The sequence below is a fragment of the Zeugodacus cucurbitae genome, chromosome 3, assembly GCF_028554725.1.
Source record: "Zeugodacus cucurbitae isolate PBARC_wt_2022May chromosome 3, idZeuCucr1.2, whole genome shotgun sequence".
Taxonomy (NCBI): domain Eukaryota; kingdom Metazoa; phylum Arthropoda; class Insecta; order Diptera; family Tephritidae; genus Zeugodacus; species Zeugodacus cucurbitae.
Window position 1 is genome coordinate 40671339 of NC_071668.1, and position 20057 is coordinate 40691395.

The 20057-nt window shown below is 34.9% G+C and overlaps 1 protein-coding gene across 1 annotated transcript in view; it reads left to right on the forward strand.

Annotated features, from left to right (window-relative positions):
- Positions 1–20057, forward strand: part of LOC105219691 (apolipophorins) — a 133209-nt gene that overhangs the window by 44551 nt on the left and 68601 nt on the right. The window contains exons 7-15 of the mRNA XM_054227646.1: positions 478–744; positions 804–2272; positions 3011–3354; positions 3414–3624; positions 4490–4842; positions 11346–13311; positions 17952–18110; positions 18165–19555; positions 19614–19763. Coding sequence (XP_054083621.1) covers positions 478–744; positions 804–2272; positions 3011–3354; positions 3414–3624; positions 4490–4842; positions 11346–13311; positions 17952–18110; positions 18165–19555; positions 19614–19763 — 6310 coding nt within the window. The remainder of the gene's footprint in view (positions 1–477; positions 745–803; positions 2273–3010; positions 3355–3413; positions 3625–4489; positions 4843–11345; positions 13312–17951; positions 18111–18164; positions 19556–19613; positions 19764–20057) is intronic.

Below are 20057 nucleotides of genomic sequence, written 5' to 3' on the forward strand. Positions count from 1 at the left end.
CTTTTGTCTCTAACAGCCGGTTTCACGAAACAAATTTAAGTGAAAAATAATTAATTTTAGTTTCACCATTTGACTTAATTTTTATTTAAATGGTCACGCTTTGCAATTTAAATATTATTTAAATATGTACTGTCATATGTAACCATGGTTACGCTTTTCTATCAGCTGAATTCCCATTTGTTTACCATTTTGACAAAGAAATACAATTTATTTGTTTACATAAATCAGCTGTTATTCTTACTAACATCCCTGCCTTATAATTTTTTGGATGCCAAATGTCAATAATGGTGAAACGCAGGAAACTTAAGTGCAAAAGAAATTTCGTGAAACCGGCTATAAATATGGCAATTTTTTCATCTTCATGATAGAAGATAAGTACACCAAATTTTACAAAAAAAGGTGTACTTCTTTTTAGAAAAGAAAGCATCATTTGTATTATATTTTTATGAAATAACTTTATATTTGCTTTATTTAAAGGTAGTACTATAGATTTAAATGTAATTTTTGGTACGGAGTCATCCCTTCCTCGTATGATGACGTTTAACTTTACTTCTAACCTTTTCGGACATTCAATAAATTTTTTGGAGCTTACTACAAGGAGCGAGGGTTTTGATGAATTAATCAGCTCGTTTATTATTCCAGAGGATTGGTTTAATGCGGAAAGTATATTAAAACATAAAGGATTAAAAGATATTCTGGATATATTTAGAACATGGATTGGCAGTTTAAGAAAAGATAATTCCGGTAAGTTCATCTCTAAAGTGAATATTGAAATATAATAATGGATGTAAAATATATTCCAGATAGGGGCACAAATAATTCAATCAAAAGTAACTTTCATTTGATTAATCAAAGGTCTCAAAAGGAAAGAATGCTTAAAAATTCGACTTTGCGTAATGACTTTTGTGGAAATACGGAGTGTCTGCGGAAACAATCAAACTCAATTAATGATGTAATTAATTACAGAAGAGATTTACAAAAAGGCATCGAAAATATGGGATATAAGCTTAAATATGATTACAACAACCCTAAAGTAAAGTTTGGAATGCGCATTTTTGGAAATGATTTGCATTACTACTCATTAAATGGGATTCCTGAATTCGCAAAGCTAGCCAAAGAATTTAATATTTTCGAAAAGATTTCAGAAATTCTTTCTGGTAAAGAAATTACTTATACAAAATCAAACATATTCCTCGAAGCTTCTCACATTGCTCCACTAATGATTGGCGTACCATTATCAATAGATTTATTTGGTGCTTCTTCAATTGACTTACGTATATCAGGAAATATAAATCAACTAACACCTACTGCTTCAGAATGGAACTTCGATATAAAAGGAATGTTCAAGCCAACATTATTAGTTGATTTAGTAGGAACAATGAAATCAGATATGTTTTATGCACAATCGGGAATTAAGGTGAAAAGTACTTTTTATTCTAACATGGATGTTGAAGCTGATCTTACCGTTCATGGTAAAAACTTAGTTTCGTTCTCATTTAGCCTACCACAAAATACTAGTGAAGTGTTAAGTGTCCAATCTGAGTTGATCAAAATGACGCATAGTAAAGATGAACCACAGACTGGTGTTGAGAGCCGTAGGTCCAATAGTACTTGCACATGGTCTTTATTGGAAACTACATTTGGCTTGAAAATGTGTATTGACTACAGCGTTCCAAATTTAAATAATTCAAAGCAAGCTCTCTATCCTGAACTTATTCTGAGCGGCCCATTGAACTTCAGCGTAGTGCTATCAAAATCTGATCCGACAACAAAAAAATGGACTTTCGAGTTAACATCGAATAAACAGGAAAACAACTCAAAATGGGCATTTATATTTCATACGCCCGGATCCTCATATGAGCGTTCTATATTAGCTAATGTTAGCACATTCCCAGAATCTTTTAATTCATCAGTTGTTTTTACACATGGACTTAATAAAGCAGCAGTCATATGCCAATACGTAGGAGGTACGAATTACAAACGATTCGAATTTTTATTGCATATGAATAACGCCCGTAGTCTTGACTTAAATATGGAACTCCAACGGTTGCAAGAACGAAATGTATGGATTTACAAGCCGAAAATGTTATTGGCCGTGAATGGTGTTAACATAACAGGAGCTTTGGGAACAATGCGTATCAATGACAAAAATGGAATAACACAAAGTGATATAGACTTTTCTTTTGAGACTCGCAAATTGCAAATGCTCATGCGCGGTGTATTGATGCAGAGTGAAGTTACAAAATCAGCAAATATCAGCGTAAACTATAGGGTAATAAGATACGTGAAAAACACGTCTACAGACTCATTAATTGTCTATATACTCATAAAAATAGAGATTTCAATATTATTTACAAATTCATTTTAAATTACATCTTAATTTTTATGAATAAGAAAGTTGTTGGCAGAATTAGTATTTTTTTTTTTTGTAAAACTTTACATTAACTCCTGTTGGTCTGCTATTGGTGTCGTCCTAGTTTCGTAAAGTTACGATATCTTACTTAATACTCCAAATAGCTATTTCAAAATCATTCAGACTAGTAAAAGGAATCAGACGCTTTCCAAATTTTCATAATCAATATAAAGCCATGGAAACGTATTTATTGATTTCGTTAACAAAAATTTCGTGGTTATTTAATTTCTTAATTTTCCTTTTGTTTTACTTTTGCAAAAGAATATAATATTCCTCACTTAGAAATACTACAAAAATAATTTTCTTTGCATTATCAGTGAAATGTTTACTATCCTTTAAATGTTTACTATCCTCTAATCCGAATCAATAAATTACGTATTACTATAAAAAATAAGGCATTTATAATATTACACCCTTCTTGTTAACCCTATACATTAGAAACTATTATGGACATACATATGTATTAATAATACGGTTCATAAAGGGGCAGCAATCAGTGCAATCTTAAATTTCCCCAATCATCCTCTCATGACACATAAATATAATTTACATATACATAAACATACACACAGGTCTAATATCTAGTAACATTTTCAGTTTCAAACAAATAAAATAGAGAGTATTTACTTAGAAGGACGTCTAGTAAATTCCGGGGACAAATCCAAGGTGGAATATAATGGAAATTTAAAGCTTAGAGCTTCGGCTCATCCAAAATTAAATTTTGCATCAAATGCAACTTGGCGATCGTTGCAGGGCCACACCGAAGGTATTTTAACTTACAACAATGCAAAAGACTTAAAAGATCCAAACTCCACCAGCATTTGGCATTTAATACTGTCGCGATCCTATTCCGAAGATAATATTTGGGAAGGTTCTCGTTCGTATGTCAGTTTCAACGTCAAGATTCCACGCTCTAAGGTCAACTTTAAATTATATCTCAAGTAAAAAAGTTTAATATTTATCAGTAACTACAATAACACACTCTAATATCAATTTTAAGACACGAGGAGCGATATAAAAATGGCACGGAACACAATGTTTTGGCTGAAATTCATTTAAGTCCAGAAAAAGAGGCTTTGGTTTTATTTTCTGTTTCAATTCCACAGCGTGAGCTGCTTACATTCGATACATCTTTTAATGTCAGTGTTTCGAAGTTCAACTCATGTTCTGGACGGCTAAAATTTATAGAAAATAGTCCTAAAACTTACATGGTGAGTTTTTTTAAATACTATATATTATTTTATAAAAATATAACATAAAAACCCACCAAAGACACGTTAGAAATTAAAAAAAAAACTTTTTTAAGTAAGTAACTTTGCTAGATTGACTTTGAGTAATGTTATCATTACACGGCAGAACACTCGGCTGGATATTAAAGCAATCTAACTTTTTCCGGGAGATTTTCTTCGATTTTCGAAGTTAGCCTCCAAAAACAAAAAATTTGTCTTCAAAGGGAGACGTATTAAAAAATGAATATTAATTACAAGATATAGCTAAAGAAACAATCCAAAACATGGATACAATCCGAGAAATGGAAAACATACACTTCTTATGACCCAATCTCCCGAAAAAATTTAATTTGGTCCAATATCCAGAAAAAATTCGGTTTCGCCATAGTGTTATGGCATTTGTTATATTCTAGTAGAACATGATTTATAAAAAGGTTTAATACTAAATAGTTGCTAAAAAATATGTGCAACAATAGGCGTGTTTTATTTGATCATCACAAGTATGACATAGCTAAATAACCTAAATATTGTGAAAGAACTGGCTGATGAACTGGCAATGCCTCTATTTCAATATACATACAAGCTATTATAGCTAATGCTAAGCCAATCAAATTATGTTGGTTAAGTCTTCCATACAAAATAAGCTAACAGCTTCAGTTGCTGGTCAAATAAAACACGCCTAATGTCTAAAGTTAAAATTTTACATTGCGCAAAATATTTCAAAAACTTTTCGAAAAACACATTACTTATTTGTAAATGTAATTCTGTGTGTGCAGAATAGCCAGATATATATTCCGTTAGGCTTACAATATACATATTTCACAAGAAAGATTTTTAAACCCCACAGATTAATGTAAATGGTGTTTGGTTCACAGAAGACTACATTATAATTAAAGCTAACTACAAAGATCGAAATCACCGGTTGCAAGCGCTAAAAATGATCATAGAAAGCGGTAGCTTTGAAATTACAACATTAAATGCTGTATATCGAAGAACCCAAACATTCATCTATAGTAATTTTAATCTAAAATATGGTGACGACCCATATAATTTTGCTATGCAACTTAATTCTCAACCCGACGAAGTTAAACCAACTATATGTGAAGTACATATAAATTTAAAGGAAAAAAAGTACTGGCTTAATTCCAGTTTGGTTGTGAAACATCCTCAAATGTGGCAGGTGGAAATCCATTTAGACAAGTAAGTATACATTAAAATATTAAATATTAAAGTTCCTTGTATACCAAAATCTACCAAGTACTAGTATCATAATGGGTATATATCACGATTTTGCAATTAATATACTGGCAGGACTCATTCCGTTACAAGTTCTGGCCGTCATTAGAATTTAACTATATTAATTTCCCAGTCAACTTCCGGCTAGGGATGGCCATTAAAAAAAACATCGATGTTTTATTCCATATGATGCATCGAAAAATTATAACTTTTACCGAAAGTTATTGAAAATTATTAGTAAAACTGAAAATTAAGTTCTAAAACAATGCTATAAAGAAAACTTCGCTTATTAAATTTTAAGTATAACAGTTTTTAATAAAGAATTTAAAAATTATGTTATTCAATAGTTTAAGATTATAAAATCTAATCAAAGTAAAACTAAACTTATTCTATTTCTATATTCTATATAAATTTTAGTTAGTTTTTACAAACCCCAATATTCTTTTTTTTGAAAAAATAAAATTTTATTCAACATTTTAGGTTTTATTCTATTCCTTTGATTGCTCACTGTTTGAATAACATTCGAAAATAAACGTTCGGATGCAACTTAGGAAATTGTGTTAGTAAATATTTAAAACATTCCAGTGGATTTTCTGTAGCCTTAAATTGGAGTGCGCAAATATATGGATAGCTCCTCTGAAATAATCAACAAATTAATTCTATTTATTTTCAAAATTTTCTTAACTAACTTATTATGGTCAGTCCAAACGAGTTTTCTGTTTTATCAGAACTATCTGAAGAGTCCATGACCATCTCTTCAGTTTCTGCAATAGCATTAACCCTCATAATATATAAATAAAAATTTAAATTCAAAAAATGCATTTTTTAACTCTCGAATCTAAGATGGTGGCTATGGCCACCCATTCTACGGCATTAAATTATCAGTTTCTTTATTTATTATTTTTATACTCTCGCAACCTGTTGCACAGAGTATAATAGTTTTGTTCACATAACGGTTGTTTGTGTCACCAAGAAATATAAGAGTTAGATATGGGGTTATATATACATAAATGATCAGGATGACGAGTGGATTTGAAATCCGGATGTCTCTCCGTCCGTCCGTCTGTCCGTGCAAGCGATAACTTGAGTAAAAATTAAGATATCTTAATGAAACTTGGAACACATGTTCCTTGGCACCCTGAGGAGGTTGCTTTCGAAAATGGGACAAAACCGGTCCACTGCCACGCCCACAAAATGGCGGAAACCGAAAACCTATACGGTGTCATAACGAAGCCATAAATAAAGTGAAATTTGAAACATAGGATCCCATTAGGGAGGGGCACATTTGGATGTAACTTTTTTGGGGAGGTGGGCGTGGTCCCGATCTCAAATTGGTTTTTTGTACATATCTCGGAAACCAATAGAGCTATATAAACCAAACTTTCTGCAGTCGTTTTGTTTAGCCACTTCTTAGTACAGTCCAAAAATGAAAGAAATCGGATAATAACCACGCCCACCTCCCATACAAAGGTTAGGGTGAAAATTACAAAAAGTGGGTTAACTCACTAACAAAAAACGGCAGAAACACTAAATTTCACATAAGAAATGGCAGATGGAAGCTGCACTCAGATTTTTTTACAAAATGGAAAATGGGCGTGGCGTCGCCCACTTATGGGTCAAAAACCATATCTCAGGAAGTACTCGACTGATTTCAATGAAACTTGGTTTGTAATAGTTTCGTTACATCTCAATGATATGTTGTGAAAATAGGAAAAATTGGTTCACAACCACGCCTACTTCCTATATACCAGAACTTTGGAGATGATCTGAATCGTTTACTTTACAATATATGAAGTAAGCACTAGTGAAGATATCGGTGCAGAACTTTGCACAAATACTATATTAATAGTGTGGCAGCCCCATTCTAAAAATCGCCGAAATCGGACCATATGTTTTTAAGGCCCCATATATCGAACACGAGGACCTCGGTGCTTCTAGCCTAAAATTATGGTTTCCAACTTTAAATGGACTTTATACAATATATATGACGAATATATGGGCCAAAGTGTGTATTACATAATATAAATAAAGTCAAATAAATAAATTGCGAGAGTATAAAATGTTCGGTTACACCCGAACTTAGCCCTTCCTTACTTGTTATCTATCGTCTCGACACAAAATTTTTTATTTAATTTGGGTAAAAAATTATATACGTTGAAAAAATCAATATCCGGAGCTGAGAAGAGTTACAGCTTTCGATAAAAAATCGTCTGAAGTCAAAAAGTTAGATGAAATTATTTAGGTTATAAGTGGGGGTACGGCTAAAATAATAAAGGCAGTAACAAAAAAGTATTTTCCGTTGCTGATAGTTGAGAAATTAAAAAAAGATCAGGGCAAATAGTGGTGCTAAAGCGTGCTTTTCTCTTGTTTAATTGGTTGCAAAGTATGCACCATACTTAAAACTATTAAAACCAAAAAAAAATGTCCCCTTAACGATGACCGAAAAGATACACGATTACATTTTGTCCAGGTGCATAGAGATGGAAGTCTAATTGGCTATGCTGTTTTTCGGATGAAAAGAGGTCTTATTTGGAAGAACCCGAAGTGTATAATTATTATTTCCATGATGTTCGGTCGGAGGAACGTCGGCTGGAATGGCTACATAGTCGTGGGGATGGTGTGATGGGTCGGTGAGCCATCTTCAACCATAGTGTATATACCTGCCATTTTTGAATACTAATATGACTGCAAAGGCATATAAAATTTACGGAAAACTGATTTTATCTCTTTTCAAAATTTGTTTTGTGCATTGTCATGGTATTTCCATCATAATAATGCACATATTAAAAGTGTTCGAGTATTAAGTCTTGAATTAAGGGACCAAAATGGTGTTCTAACGCAGTGGCCGCCTTACTCACCGGACATCCATATAATAGAATGGATGTGGATATCAATGGTTGGGAAAGTTTACGAGTCTCGCAGGCAACATTCCACAATGGACTTTATACAAATATATATGACGAATATGTGGGTCAAATTGTGTATTCTTCTTCTTCTTGACTGGCGTAGACACCGCTTACGCGGTTATAGCCGAGTCCAAAACATAGCGCCACACATCCCTCCTTTAGGCAGTTTGGCGCCAATTGGTTATACCAAGCGAAGCCAGGTCCCTCTCCACCTGGTCCTTCCATCGGAGTGGAGGTCTCCCTCTTCCTCGGCTTCCACCAGCGGGTACTGCTTCGAATACTTTCAGAGCTGGAGCACTTTCATCCATTCGAACAACATGACCTAGCCAGCGTATCCGCTGTTTTTTTATTCGCTGGACTATGTCTATGTCGTCGAATAACACATACTGCTCATCGTTCCATCGTCTGCGGTATTCGCCGTTGTTTAAGGGACCATAAATCTTCCGCAAAACCTTTCTCTCGAAAACTCCTAGTGCCGCCTCATCGTCCACGCTTCTGCACCGTAAAATAGGACGGGAATGATGAGGGACTTGTAGAGTTTGGTTTTTGTTTGTCGAGAGAGGACTTTACCTTTCAATTGCCTATTAGTCCATAGTAGCACCTGTTGGCAAGAGTGATTCTGCGTTGGATTTCCAGGCTGACATTGTTATTGCTGTTAATGCTGGTTCCCAGGTAGACGAAATTTTCTACAACTTCAAAGTTATGACTGTCAACAGTGACGTGGGAGCCAAGACGCGAATGCGCTGACTGTTTGTTTGATGACAGGAGATATTTCGTCTTGTCCTCGTTCACCACCAGACCCATACGCTTCGCTTCCTTATCCAGTCTGGAAAAAGCAGAACTAACGGCGCGGGTGTTGTTTCCAATGATATCGATATCATCGGCGTACGCCAGTAGCTGTACACTCTTGTAGAATATTGTACCTTCTCTATTTAGCTCTGCAGCTCTTATAATTTTTTCCAGCATCAAGTTAATGAAGTCGCACGATAGTGAGTCACCTTGTCTGAAACCTCGTCTGGTATCGAACGGCTCGGAGAGGTCCTTCCCGATCCTGACGGAGCTTTTGGTGTTGCTCAACATCAGCTGACACAGCCGTATTAGTTTTGCGGGGATACCAAATTCAGACATCGCGGTATAAAGGCAACTCCTTTTCGTGCTGTCGAAAGCAGCTTTAAAGTCGACAAAGAGATGGTGTGTGTCGATCCTATTTTCACGGGTCTTCTCCAAAAATTTGGCGCATGGTGAATATCTGGTCTGTTGTTGATTTTCCAGGTCTAAAGCCACACTGATAAGGTCCAATCACTTTGTTGACGGTGGGCTTTAGTCTTTCACACAATACGCTCGACAGAACCTTATACGCGATGATGAGGAGGCTTATCCCACGGTAATTGGCGCAAATTGTGGGGTCTCCCTTTTGTGTATTGGGCAGAGTACACTGAGATTCCAATCGTCAGGCATGCTTTCTTCCGACCATATTCTGCAAAGAAGCTGATGCAAGCACCTTTTCAGCTCTTCGCCGCCGTATTTGAATAGCTCGGCCGGTAATCCATCGGCCCCCGCCACCTTATTGTTCTGCAAGCGGGTAATTGCTATTAGAATTTCTTCACGGTCGGGCAATTGAACATCTGCTCCATCGTCGTCGATTGGGGAATCGGGTTCGCCATCTGCTGTTGTTGTACTTTCACTGCCATTCAGCAGGCTGGAGAAGTGTTCCCTCCACAAACTCAATATACTCTGGTCATCAATAACTAGATCGCCTCTGGGGGTCCTACAGGAGTGTGCTCCGGTCTTGAAACCTTCAGTTAGTCGCCGGATCTTTTCGTAAAATTTTCGAGCATTACCCCTGTCGGCCAGCTTGTCAAGCTCTTCATACTCACGCATTTCGGCCTCTTTCTTTTTTTGTCTGCAAATGCGTCTCGCTTCCCTCTTCAGCTCTCGGTATCCTTCCCATCCCGCTCGTGTTGCGGTCGATCGCAACATTGCGGGGTAGGCAGTCTGTTTTCTCTCCACTGCGAGACGACAATCCTCATCATACCAGCTGTTTTTTTGGCTTTTCCGAAAACCAATGGTTTCGGTTGCAGCTGTACGTAAGGAGTTTGAGATGCCGTCCCACAGCTCCCTTATACCGAGATGCTGATGAGTGCTCTCAGAGAGCAGGAGTGCAAGTCGAGTAGAAAATCGTTCGGCTGTCGGTTGTGATTGCAGCTTCTCGATGTCGAACCTTCCTTGTGTTTGTTGACGTGTGCGCTTTTATACATAGAGGCGGGTGCGTATTTTAGCTGCGTATCTTAGATAGTGGTCCGAGTCGATGTTGGGACCACGAAGCGTACGCACATCAAAAACACTGGAGACATGTCGTCCATCTATCACAACATGATCGATCTGGTTGCGAGTGATTCGATCCGGGGACAGCCAAGTAGCTTGATGGATTTTCTTATGCTGGAATCTAGTACTACAGACGACCATATTTCGGGCCCCGACGAAGTCGTCTTGCGTCCTTGTCCCGTCCATCGCATTTCTTGGATTGCGGTGATATCAGCCTTTACTCTTACGAAGACATCAACCAGCTGGGCAGAGGCACCTTCCCAATTAAGGGTCCGGACATTCCAGGTGCATGCCCTTAAATCGTAGTCCTTTAAAAGTTTGCAGTGGTCGTCATCAAAATTGGGGTCTCTCATCCGAGGCTGTTTTGTTCTTTTCATTGGGGGGTGTTTTTATGTGGTGGGTCCCAAACCCTACGCACAACCGCATAAGCGGGTTTCGCCTTCTCACTTTAGCTCGCCTCCAAACGGATGTCTGTTGGCTACCCAGAGGATACTTGGTCTAAGACCGGAAGTCGTGAGCTGCTTGAGCCACATGTAAAAGAATCGTTCCTGGTCACTCCCAAGTGAATGGCAGTCAGAAACTTTCCTAACTTACGTGAACTTCTATATATGACTCCATCCTTCAATTGTGTATTATATAATATAAATAAAGTTAAATAAATAAATTGCGAGAGTATAAAATGTTCGATTACACCCGAACTTAGCCCTTTCTTACTGTTTCTAATAATATTTCACAAGAATAGCTATATTTATTTAGTTTGTTTAATTTTTGGGCCCATTAGTTTTTTTCCAAAAAAAACCATATCTTTATTAGTAATAATATTACCTATTAAATTCAAGTGCCTTACCGAGAGGAATTATTTGTTGTGTTAGGTCACAACTACTGATAAAACTATAATTGCTATATAAGTAGTATTTATCTACTAATAAAACATTTATGAAAATATCGCTATCTTAAAAGTAGCGATAATATTTCTGATTGTGAAGGAGGGTGCGCTAAAAACTTGTAGGTAGTATATGCCCGATATATGAATGTATGTATACTGTTCCCAGGTTACACAAAAATAGTTTAATTATTTTATATGAAAATTATTAAGAAGCAACGACTGCATTTTTGATTTTGTTATTAATTGTTGATTATACTATAACGAAATTCATAACTATTTTTTACAATTATTTACTTCAGTTCTTTGACCATCTGATATTTAAACATATTTCATTAATTCTTTTATTGTAGATTACGCGATATTTGCATAAAATCAAGCGCACTGTATTTAGATAAACAAAAGGAAGTTTCGTTTGAAATAAACTGGGACATGAATCGTGATCCTTCGCGACGGCTACTACTTTTAGCAGACTATAAAATTCCTTCCATGAGTGCGCGTAATGGCCAAATCGTAGTTACTTATCCTGACCGAACAATAACCTGCCGTTTTAAAGCACATAGTCAGTTATCCGAATATTATGGAGAAGTTTATACATCGTGGGATATCAACGAAGCTATTATCTTAAAATATAGTCTCGGTCTCATGTCTGAACAAAAGAAAAGTAATTGGCTTCGTGCTGAGGTTCACACTCCTTTCAATGGATGGAATGTAAATAGTTTTGATGCAAATTTATACAGTTTTGGAAGTTTGGTATTAGCCAATACATCGTTAATGTGGGGTGGAAACGAGTATATTGAACTTTTTTACAAATATGACGTAAACTTTCTAGAAATTCTGAAAAGTATTGACATAATTTTTGGTGTGAATAGCTCGCTTGTAGAAGTACCATCGTTAAATTTGAAAATAAACCATTTGCACGATTTAAGTAAAATACATACAAATTTAAGCTTGCGTTATAATAACGTAAATGAAACTATAAAAACATATTGTTGGAATTCAAAATGGGAGTTAAGAAAAAGTCTTCACTACGAAAACATCAGTGGCACAATTTTCATACTCAGTCCTCATAAAGAGTTTTGGAAAGGCGGTTTAGTTACAAAATTAAGCCTTAATAACAACAGAAATTTAATTGGAGCAGCTTCAATAACCTATAACTTGAAGGAAATATCTTTAACTTTGAATGGCTATGTAAATAAGTTCAATGATAATATGATCTCAATTAATATCACAACTCCATTAAACGAACTCCGCAATATTAGAGGCCGGTTCGGAATAATAGAAAAGAAACGTAATGTTGTTGCCGAAATTCGAACGCCATCCACAACTTTTGGGTTTGAGATACTACTTGATATTCTATCTCTCGCTGATTTTGATGTCAAGTTTAGTATAGCAACACCTATTGATGATTTAAAGCACGCCGCCCTATACGCGAAACTTAAAAAAGATGCTATGGATATGCGAGGTATATGGAATAATGTTACAGTTGGTGTCACCGGAGTTTCCTACATGAACGATTATACAGATTTTGAATATTCCTGCAAGATATACACTCCTTTTAAAGACTTTGAAGAAAATGGCTTTATCGTGAAGTTTTTAAAAAAGGATTTGTTTGCGCTATATATACATTCTAGATTTTCACGTTATGTTTGTGGAATAGAAATAAATGGAAAACCTAAGTCGTTTGTATTAAAAGAATTAGGTAATGAAATAGTTAATCTAGAAGCAAGATTTGATAAGGATTTCAATCCCCCGAAAATTGACCAAAAAGAATATAGTAATATAGAAGATTTCGAATACGAAGAGTTTTTCTCCTACAACATGGATTTCATCGCCGATTTACTATTCTGGCCTACCATTGAAGGCATTATGGATATTGAAGAAGTATTAGACTATTATTTTATCACAACGAACATTAAACTTCCACAAGGCTATGTGGATATAAAAAATAATCTATATTTCCCTGATTATTTAAATTTAATTAATGTATTGAGTTTAGAAACACCATTTGAAAGTATGGAAAAAGTGAAATTAATTACAGAACATAAGGTTGACATAGACTTCCGGCAATTACACGAAAAATTATACTGCATCCACACAGCTGGAAATTTATCGAATGAAGTTGGTTTTGAAGTTAATTACGATGATATCACAGATGCCATAAAGCCCCATGAACATAATTTAAACATAAATTTGGCATTACCATCGAAAAACTACGTAAAAATTACCGGAAACATGCATTTAGATGAAAGTATGTTCAAGGGTAATTTAACAACGACAGCGGGCAACACATGTATTTTGCTTACAACAGCTATCGTGGTAAGTAGCTTCTTTTGATATTAAATAATATTCTTAAAAGAAACGTAAGAGAAATAAGGAAAGGGTTCATAAAGATCAGGATGCTCTATGATTCAAGTGGATAAATTTAGTGTTTATGAAATCGTTAGTCAGTTACCTAACTCAGTTTTTATACTCTCGCAACACGTTGCAAAGAGAGTAATATAGTTTTGTTCATATTACTGTTGCGGAACTTGAGTAAAAATTGAGATATCTTGATAAAACTTGGTACCCGTTTTTCATGGCACCATAAGAAGGATGGGCGTAATCGGACCAATGCCACGCCCACAAAATGGCGAAATCCGAATTTGTATAAAATGCCATAACTAAGCCATATATAAAGTTAGTAAAGCAAAATTTGGTGCAGATCATACTAAGAAGGGGCATATGTGAAATTTGTGTGGGAAAGTGAGTATGGCGTAAGTTTTTTGTACATATCTCGTAAACTACTAAAACTATATTCACCAAACTCACTAGAGATTTTTCTTTTAGCCTCTCCCTCATACAGTCTAACAATGGAAAATGTGGCAAAACCCATTTTTTGATTATCAACGTATAGCAATTTCTTATATACTTAATAAATTCATCCGATAAATTGCCTTATAATTCTGTCTATTTATATTACGAATAATAATTTGCACTGTTTTTGCAGGTTTTTTGTTTCAACCTAAATCTCAGTAACTCAATTATGTCCATAATATTAAAAAAGGGAGTATCGAACCACGTAACACTCTTGCAATATAGGACAATTTTAATTTCCGTCTGCATAATTTAAATCCACCTCGATTATACAAAGGTAATAGTGATGAGCGATATTTCACAACCGGTGATTTTTTCACTGTGAATAAAAAATCGCATATAGCAATTGCTATCAATTTTTGTAAATTAAAGTGAATTACGATCGCAATAGCAGTTCAATAATTTGAGTTCGATCACCGTAGCTATAGAGAAGTTCAGTGCTTTTGTTTGATCGTAATCACAGCAGTTAAATGTACACATAATTTATTAATTAGTTAATTGTGATTGCAAAAGCAGGTAAATTTTGGATATTGTAAAAATTAATAAATATGAAAATGTTAAAAATTAAAAAAAATTAGAACAAATTCTCATTAATTCGTTTTTTGTTGCAATCGCAATTGCAATATAAAATCACAGCGATTTAAAAATAACAATATCGCTCATCTCTACAAGGTATGTGTTTATACATCTATATATATATTTTTGGCGTAGGAGCGGTTTTCAGCGATTATAGACGAATCCACCAGAGCGCGCCACTCATTCCTCCTCTTTGCTTTTTGGCGCCAACTGGAAACACCAAGTGACGCCAGGCACTTACCACTTGGTCTTTCCATAGGAGGGGAGGTCGTCCTCTTCCGCGGCTTCCTCCAGCGGGTACTGCATCTAACACTTTCAGAGCTGGAGTGTTTTCATCCATTCGGACAACATGAGCGTAGCCGCTGTCTTTTTATTCGCTGAACTATGTCAATGTCGTCGCATAACTCGTACAACTCATCGTTACATCGTCTGCGGTATTCGCAGTTGCCATTCCTCTGAGGACCATAAATCTTGCGCAAAATTATCCTCTCGAATGCCGTATTAGTTTTGCGGGGATACCAAATTCAGACATCGCGGCATAAAGGCAACTCCTTTTCGTGCTGTCGAAAGCAGTCGCCAAAGAGATGGTGTTTGTCGATCCTATTTTCACGGGTCTTCTCCAAAAATTTGGCGCATGGTAAATATCTGGTCTGTTGTTGATTTTCCAGGTCTAAAGCCACACTGATAAGGTCCAATCACTTTGTTGACGGTGGGCTTTAGTCTTTCACACAATACGCTCGACAGAACCTTATACGCGATGTTGAGGAGGCTTATCCCATGGTAATTGGCGCAAATTGTGGGGTCTCCTTTTTTATGTATTGGACAGAGTACACTGAGATTCCAATCGTCAGGCATTCTTTCTTCCGACCATATTCTGCAAAGAAGTTATATGTTCCATACTCAAGTTTGAGAAAACTCTCGAATCTGTTTGCGTTAGCTAGGGGCAGGTTAACCTAGAATATAGTGCACCCATCAGTGTTGAATTATATAAAAACTGAAAATGTTTAAAATTCAAAATATTCCTTATTATTATTACATACATATGTGAATCATTCATAATATTAATTGTTACATGTTACCAACTAATAACTTTAAATAAAGATTAATATTACGTCTCAACAATCACTAATCATTTTCAAATATTGATACAGTATACTCTCGAAAAGTAAATTCTCAGAAAGTAAATAATCGCGGAAAAGTTAATCACCTTTAGGATTACACATGCACCTCGAAAAAGTAAATTTTAAAGTAAAATTTTAAAGTAAAATTTACTTTTCAGAGAGTGTGATAAAAAATTCGAAACGAAGCAAGCAACGTTTTTTACGATGTTGCAAAAACACTTACTCTCTTGTTTATCGCGTCTTTTTAGTAAATAAACTCTCCTACTTGATCCACTGGTTTAAAAATGAAAACGATGCAAATCAGGTGTCAGACTTTTTGAATTGTCGTACAAAAATGGTCAGAAAATATATTGCAAAATTGTAAATATGTTTTTCATATAAATCCGTATATTTTATTGAAGCAAATAAATGAATGAATTTTTTTACTCTCGCAACAAATGTTGCTAAAGAGAGTATTATAGTTTTGTTCACATAACGGTTGTTTGTAACAGTTAGATATAGGGTTATATATACCAAAGTGATCAGGGTGAAGAGTGGAGTTCAAATCCGAATGTCTGTCTGTCCGTCCGTCTGTGCAAGCAAAGTAAATTACCCAAAATACCAATCGATTTACTTTTCGAGAGTATACTGTTTTAAGTGAAAATTTAAATACGTGGATTTTTATACCGGCGATAACGTTTTTGTCTACATAAATAATCTCATTACATTAAATAGTTAGTTAGAATATAGTAAATAATCTACGGCAACCAGGTGGCCAGGTCTACGTAAATATAAATTTTGAATACAAATTTATATAAAACAAGTAAGGAAAGGCTAAGGTCGGGTGCAAGCGAACATATTATACTCAGGCAATTTATTGATGTAATTTTATAAAGATAACCCATATATTCGGCATATAGTTCAATAGCATAACCAAAATCATCATAAATAGTATACGGGGACTGAAGTAATTCCTGAACCGATTTCACTCGTTTTCACCAACATGATAAATATATCGAAGACTATACGCTCATTTAATTTTATATTTTCTATTATTAGGTATATGGGATCTGGGGGAAGTTATGACCCGATTTTAAACATTTTTGGTACAGAGACGAACTGTTATAAGAAAAAAAATTCTGAGCTAATGAATTACATTAAATTATCTGAGAGATTTGCCGATGTCATGGTCCGATTTTGACAATTTTTCCACAAGTGATGTAACAGTACAAATACAGTATTTGTGTAAAGTTTTATTCCGCTATCTTCATTGGTTCCTAACGTATATATTATAAAGTGAACGAATCAGAAGAATTCAAAATTGAGTTATATGGGAAGTAGGCGTAGTAGTGAACCATATTCCACCCGTGTCATCAGGGTGTCAAGAAAGTGTTATATACCGAATTCCATTGAAATCCGTCGAGTAGTTCTTGAGGTATGGTTTTTGACCCATAAGTGGGCGACGACACGCCCATTTACCATTTTGTAAAAAAATCTCATTGCAGCTTTTTTCTGATATTTCTTCTGTAAAATTTAGTGTTTCTGACGTTTTTCGTTAGTGAGTTAACGCACTTTTAATCATTTTCAACATAACCTTTGTATTGGAGGTGGGCGTGGTTATTATCCGTTATGGACTGTATAAGGAAATGGCTAAACTAAACGACTGCAGAAACTTTTTAAAAAAAATTACTTACAATTATGCCCCTCCCTAATGCGATCCTATGTTCCCAATTTTATTTTCATAACTTTATTTATGGCCTAGTGATGACAATGTATAGGTTTTCGGTTTTCGCCATTTTATGGGCGTGGCAGTGGACCGATTTTGCCCATCTCCTCAGGGTACCAAAGAATATGTATTCCAAGTTTCATTAAGATATCTTCATTTTTACTCAAGTTATCGCTTGCACGGTCAGACGGACGGATAGACATCCGGATTTCAACTCAACTCGTCATCCTGATCATTTATATATATATAACGCCATATCTAACTCTTTTACTTCTTGGTGACACAAACAACCGTTATCTGAACAAAACTATAATACTCTGTGCAACATGTTGCGAGAGTATAAAAATAAAATATGTAATACCAAATTTCGTTGAAATTGTTCGAGCATTTCTTGAGATATGATTTTTGCCGAATTTTGCCCTTACATCCCTTTTCATGGTGTATTATCGCATACTAAAGGGAAATGTGTCCATTAAATTTGGTTTATATAGCAAATCACGGACCGTCCGGCCGTACATCTGAAAATCGATAGAAAAAATATGTCTGCAACGTTGAAATTGCATTCGTTGTATTAATAATACCTTTGTTATGCTAATAGTTTTAGGACCTGAGAAATGTTAGCTATTTAAAGATATATTTTATGCTATTTATTAATATATTTGTAATAACTTAAAATAATATATTTCCAATCCAATTTTCAGACTGAGGAAAATTTCTTAGAAGCTTCCATTGACTTTTCATTAGAGGAAAGCAAGAGTATCCAGTACAAAGGAGTTGGCTACTTTAAACAAGATTTTTCTATAGAAGATAACACATTTGATATAAAAATAGAAATAATGAATCAAACTGATATGATCATGGTGAGTTGCATAAATATATAAATTATATAATAAAAAAACATTGTAAAATCTTAGTTTCAAATCGAGTCTACGTGGCAATCTGAGAATGGGAGTGACGAAATAACGTCTAATGGCAAATTCATAAATACGTTATTACCCTTTAAATTATTTGAATACACATTTCTACTAAATAAAGGACCAAAACCCCAACTTAATTTTGATTTAGCACTGTCGAATCAAAATGGAAACAATCTTAATTTTGGGATGCGAGCAATAAAAAAAGACGAGATTATCAATGCGGAGTTATGGACGCCAATGCAAAGATTCAAAAATATCTCTATCCATGGTACTGTGACTCCCGTTTATCCAAACCAATACCAAATTGAAGGAGTATTATATCGTGATATGGTAACTTATAAAATAAATGGTATGGTTCAGATGGAAGGACAGTTGCCATCAAAAACACGATTGCAAACACTTTCATTGGATAACAATAGCGAGGGCCTTATTGAGTTAAATCTTTTAAAACGAAAAGAAAACGCAAATGACCTATCTTTTCAGCTCAATGTTATTGAAAATGGAAAAAGATGTAAAATTTCTGGCAACTACTCATACCAGAATCAAACTGGCCTTGAATTATCTGCATTTATTGAGTCAACGGAAGCTATAATAGAGCGAATTTTCATTCAGACTATCTTGCAATATCCAGAAAATGATTGTATTACAGCTAAGTTAAATCTAGAATCGCCTTGGCATGATATGGGTCTTGAAAGAATACAACTTTGGTTTGATATAAAGAGACGGTTGGACAATGGGAAAATTAGAGGAGGTTATCAGTCCGGTTGTCATAGGGGATATGGCAACTGTGAGTGGACTTGGCAACCTAAGGAGGATATGCGTCTCTTAATTGAGAGCAACATTCAACAACCAAGTGCTAATACAAGTCATTTATTTTCCGAGATAAAATACATAAACCCTAATAAAACATTCAACAATTTAATAGTTTCCGGAAAATTAAATCTCAATTCGATATGGTATCTCGAAGTAAATGGAAATCTAAATTTTGAATCTATTAATGATATTGGATTTGGACTATTAACACACTGGCCTATGGCAGTTAATGGCGTTCACGATATTAGTGGACGATATCGAGGAAATATAGCTAGCCACAAGGGAAAAGGTTTAGACGTAACTATTGAGGGGAAATACTTTGCTAAACTAACCAATATGAGCTGTATAACACGTTTATCATATAAAAATTTAACAGACCTACATAGTGTAGGCAATTTTGAGTGGGGTATTGTTGGTAGTACCAAATTAGTCCAGGCAGACTTCCAAATGTTGAGAAAAGAGAAAACGCATCGTGAATTTTTAGCTACAGTAATCACACCAAAATTTGAAAATGGAGCTACTGTATATTTCATGGGTTCGTATAATCGTGTTAAAGGCAGCTATCACAATTTAAAGTAAGGAATAATAAATATTTGATCTTTAAAGAATATAACTATTTTATTATTCAAATAGTTTGTCTCTTAACTACCCATACACCAGAAGGGTTGCCAATATGGATATATCTCTACAGTCGATTGAAAACCTAAATGGTCAAGTGAATTTCACCACGCCTTTCTTGAAAGCACCCTGGCTCAATACGTTTTTCAATCTCAGCACAAATGGGTGAGTGTTTTTCTATCTATATATATTGTCATATTAATTCATATCAGCTAATGAATTCCATAATGATCACATTGCTATTCTATTTTATGCATCTTACATAGGTACATTATTTTTACAACTTCCATTATATTTTATTTTCATTACTCACGTCACTCCGACACAAGATTCAATTATAAAATGTTACGAATAGAAATGCGTTGCGAAGGGAAATCGAAACTCTGTAAAACTTTCGAATTGTAGAAAATGTTGAAATGTTTTTTCGTTCACATATTTTCAAAAAAGTTTACATCACTG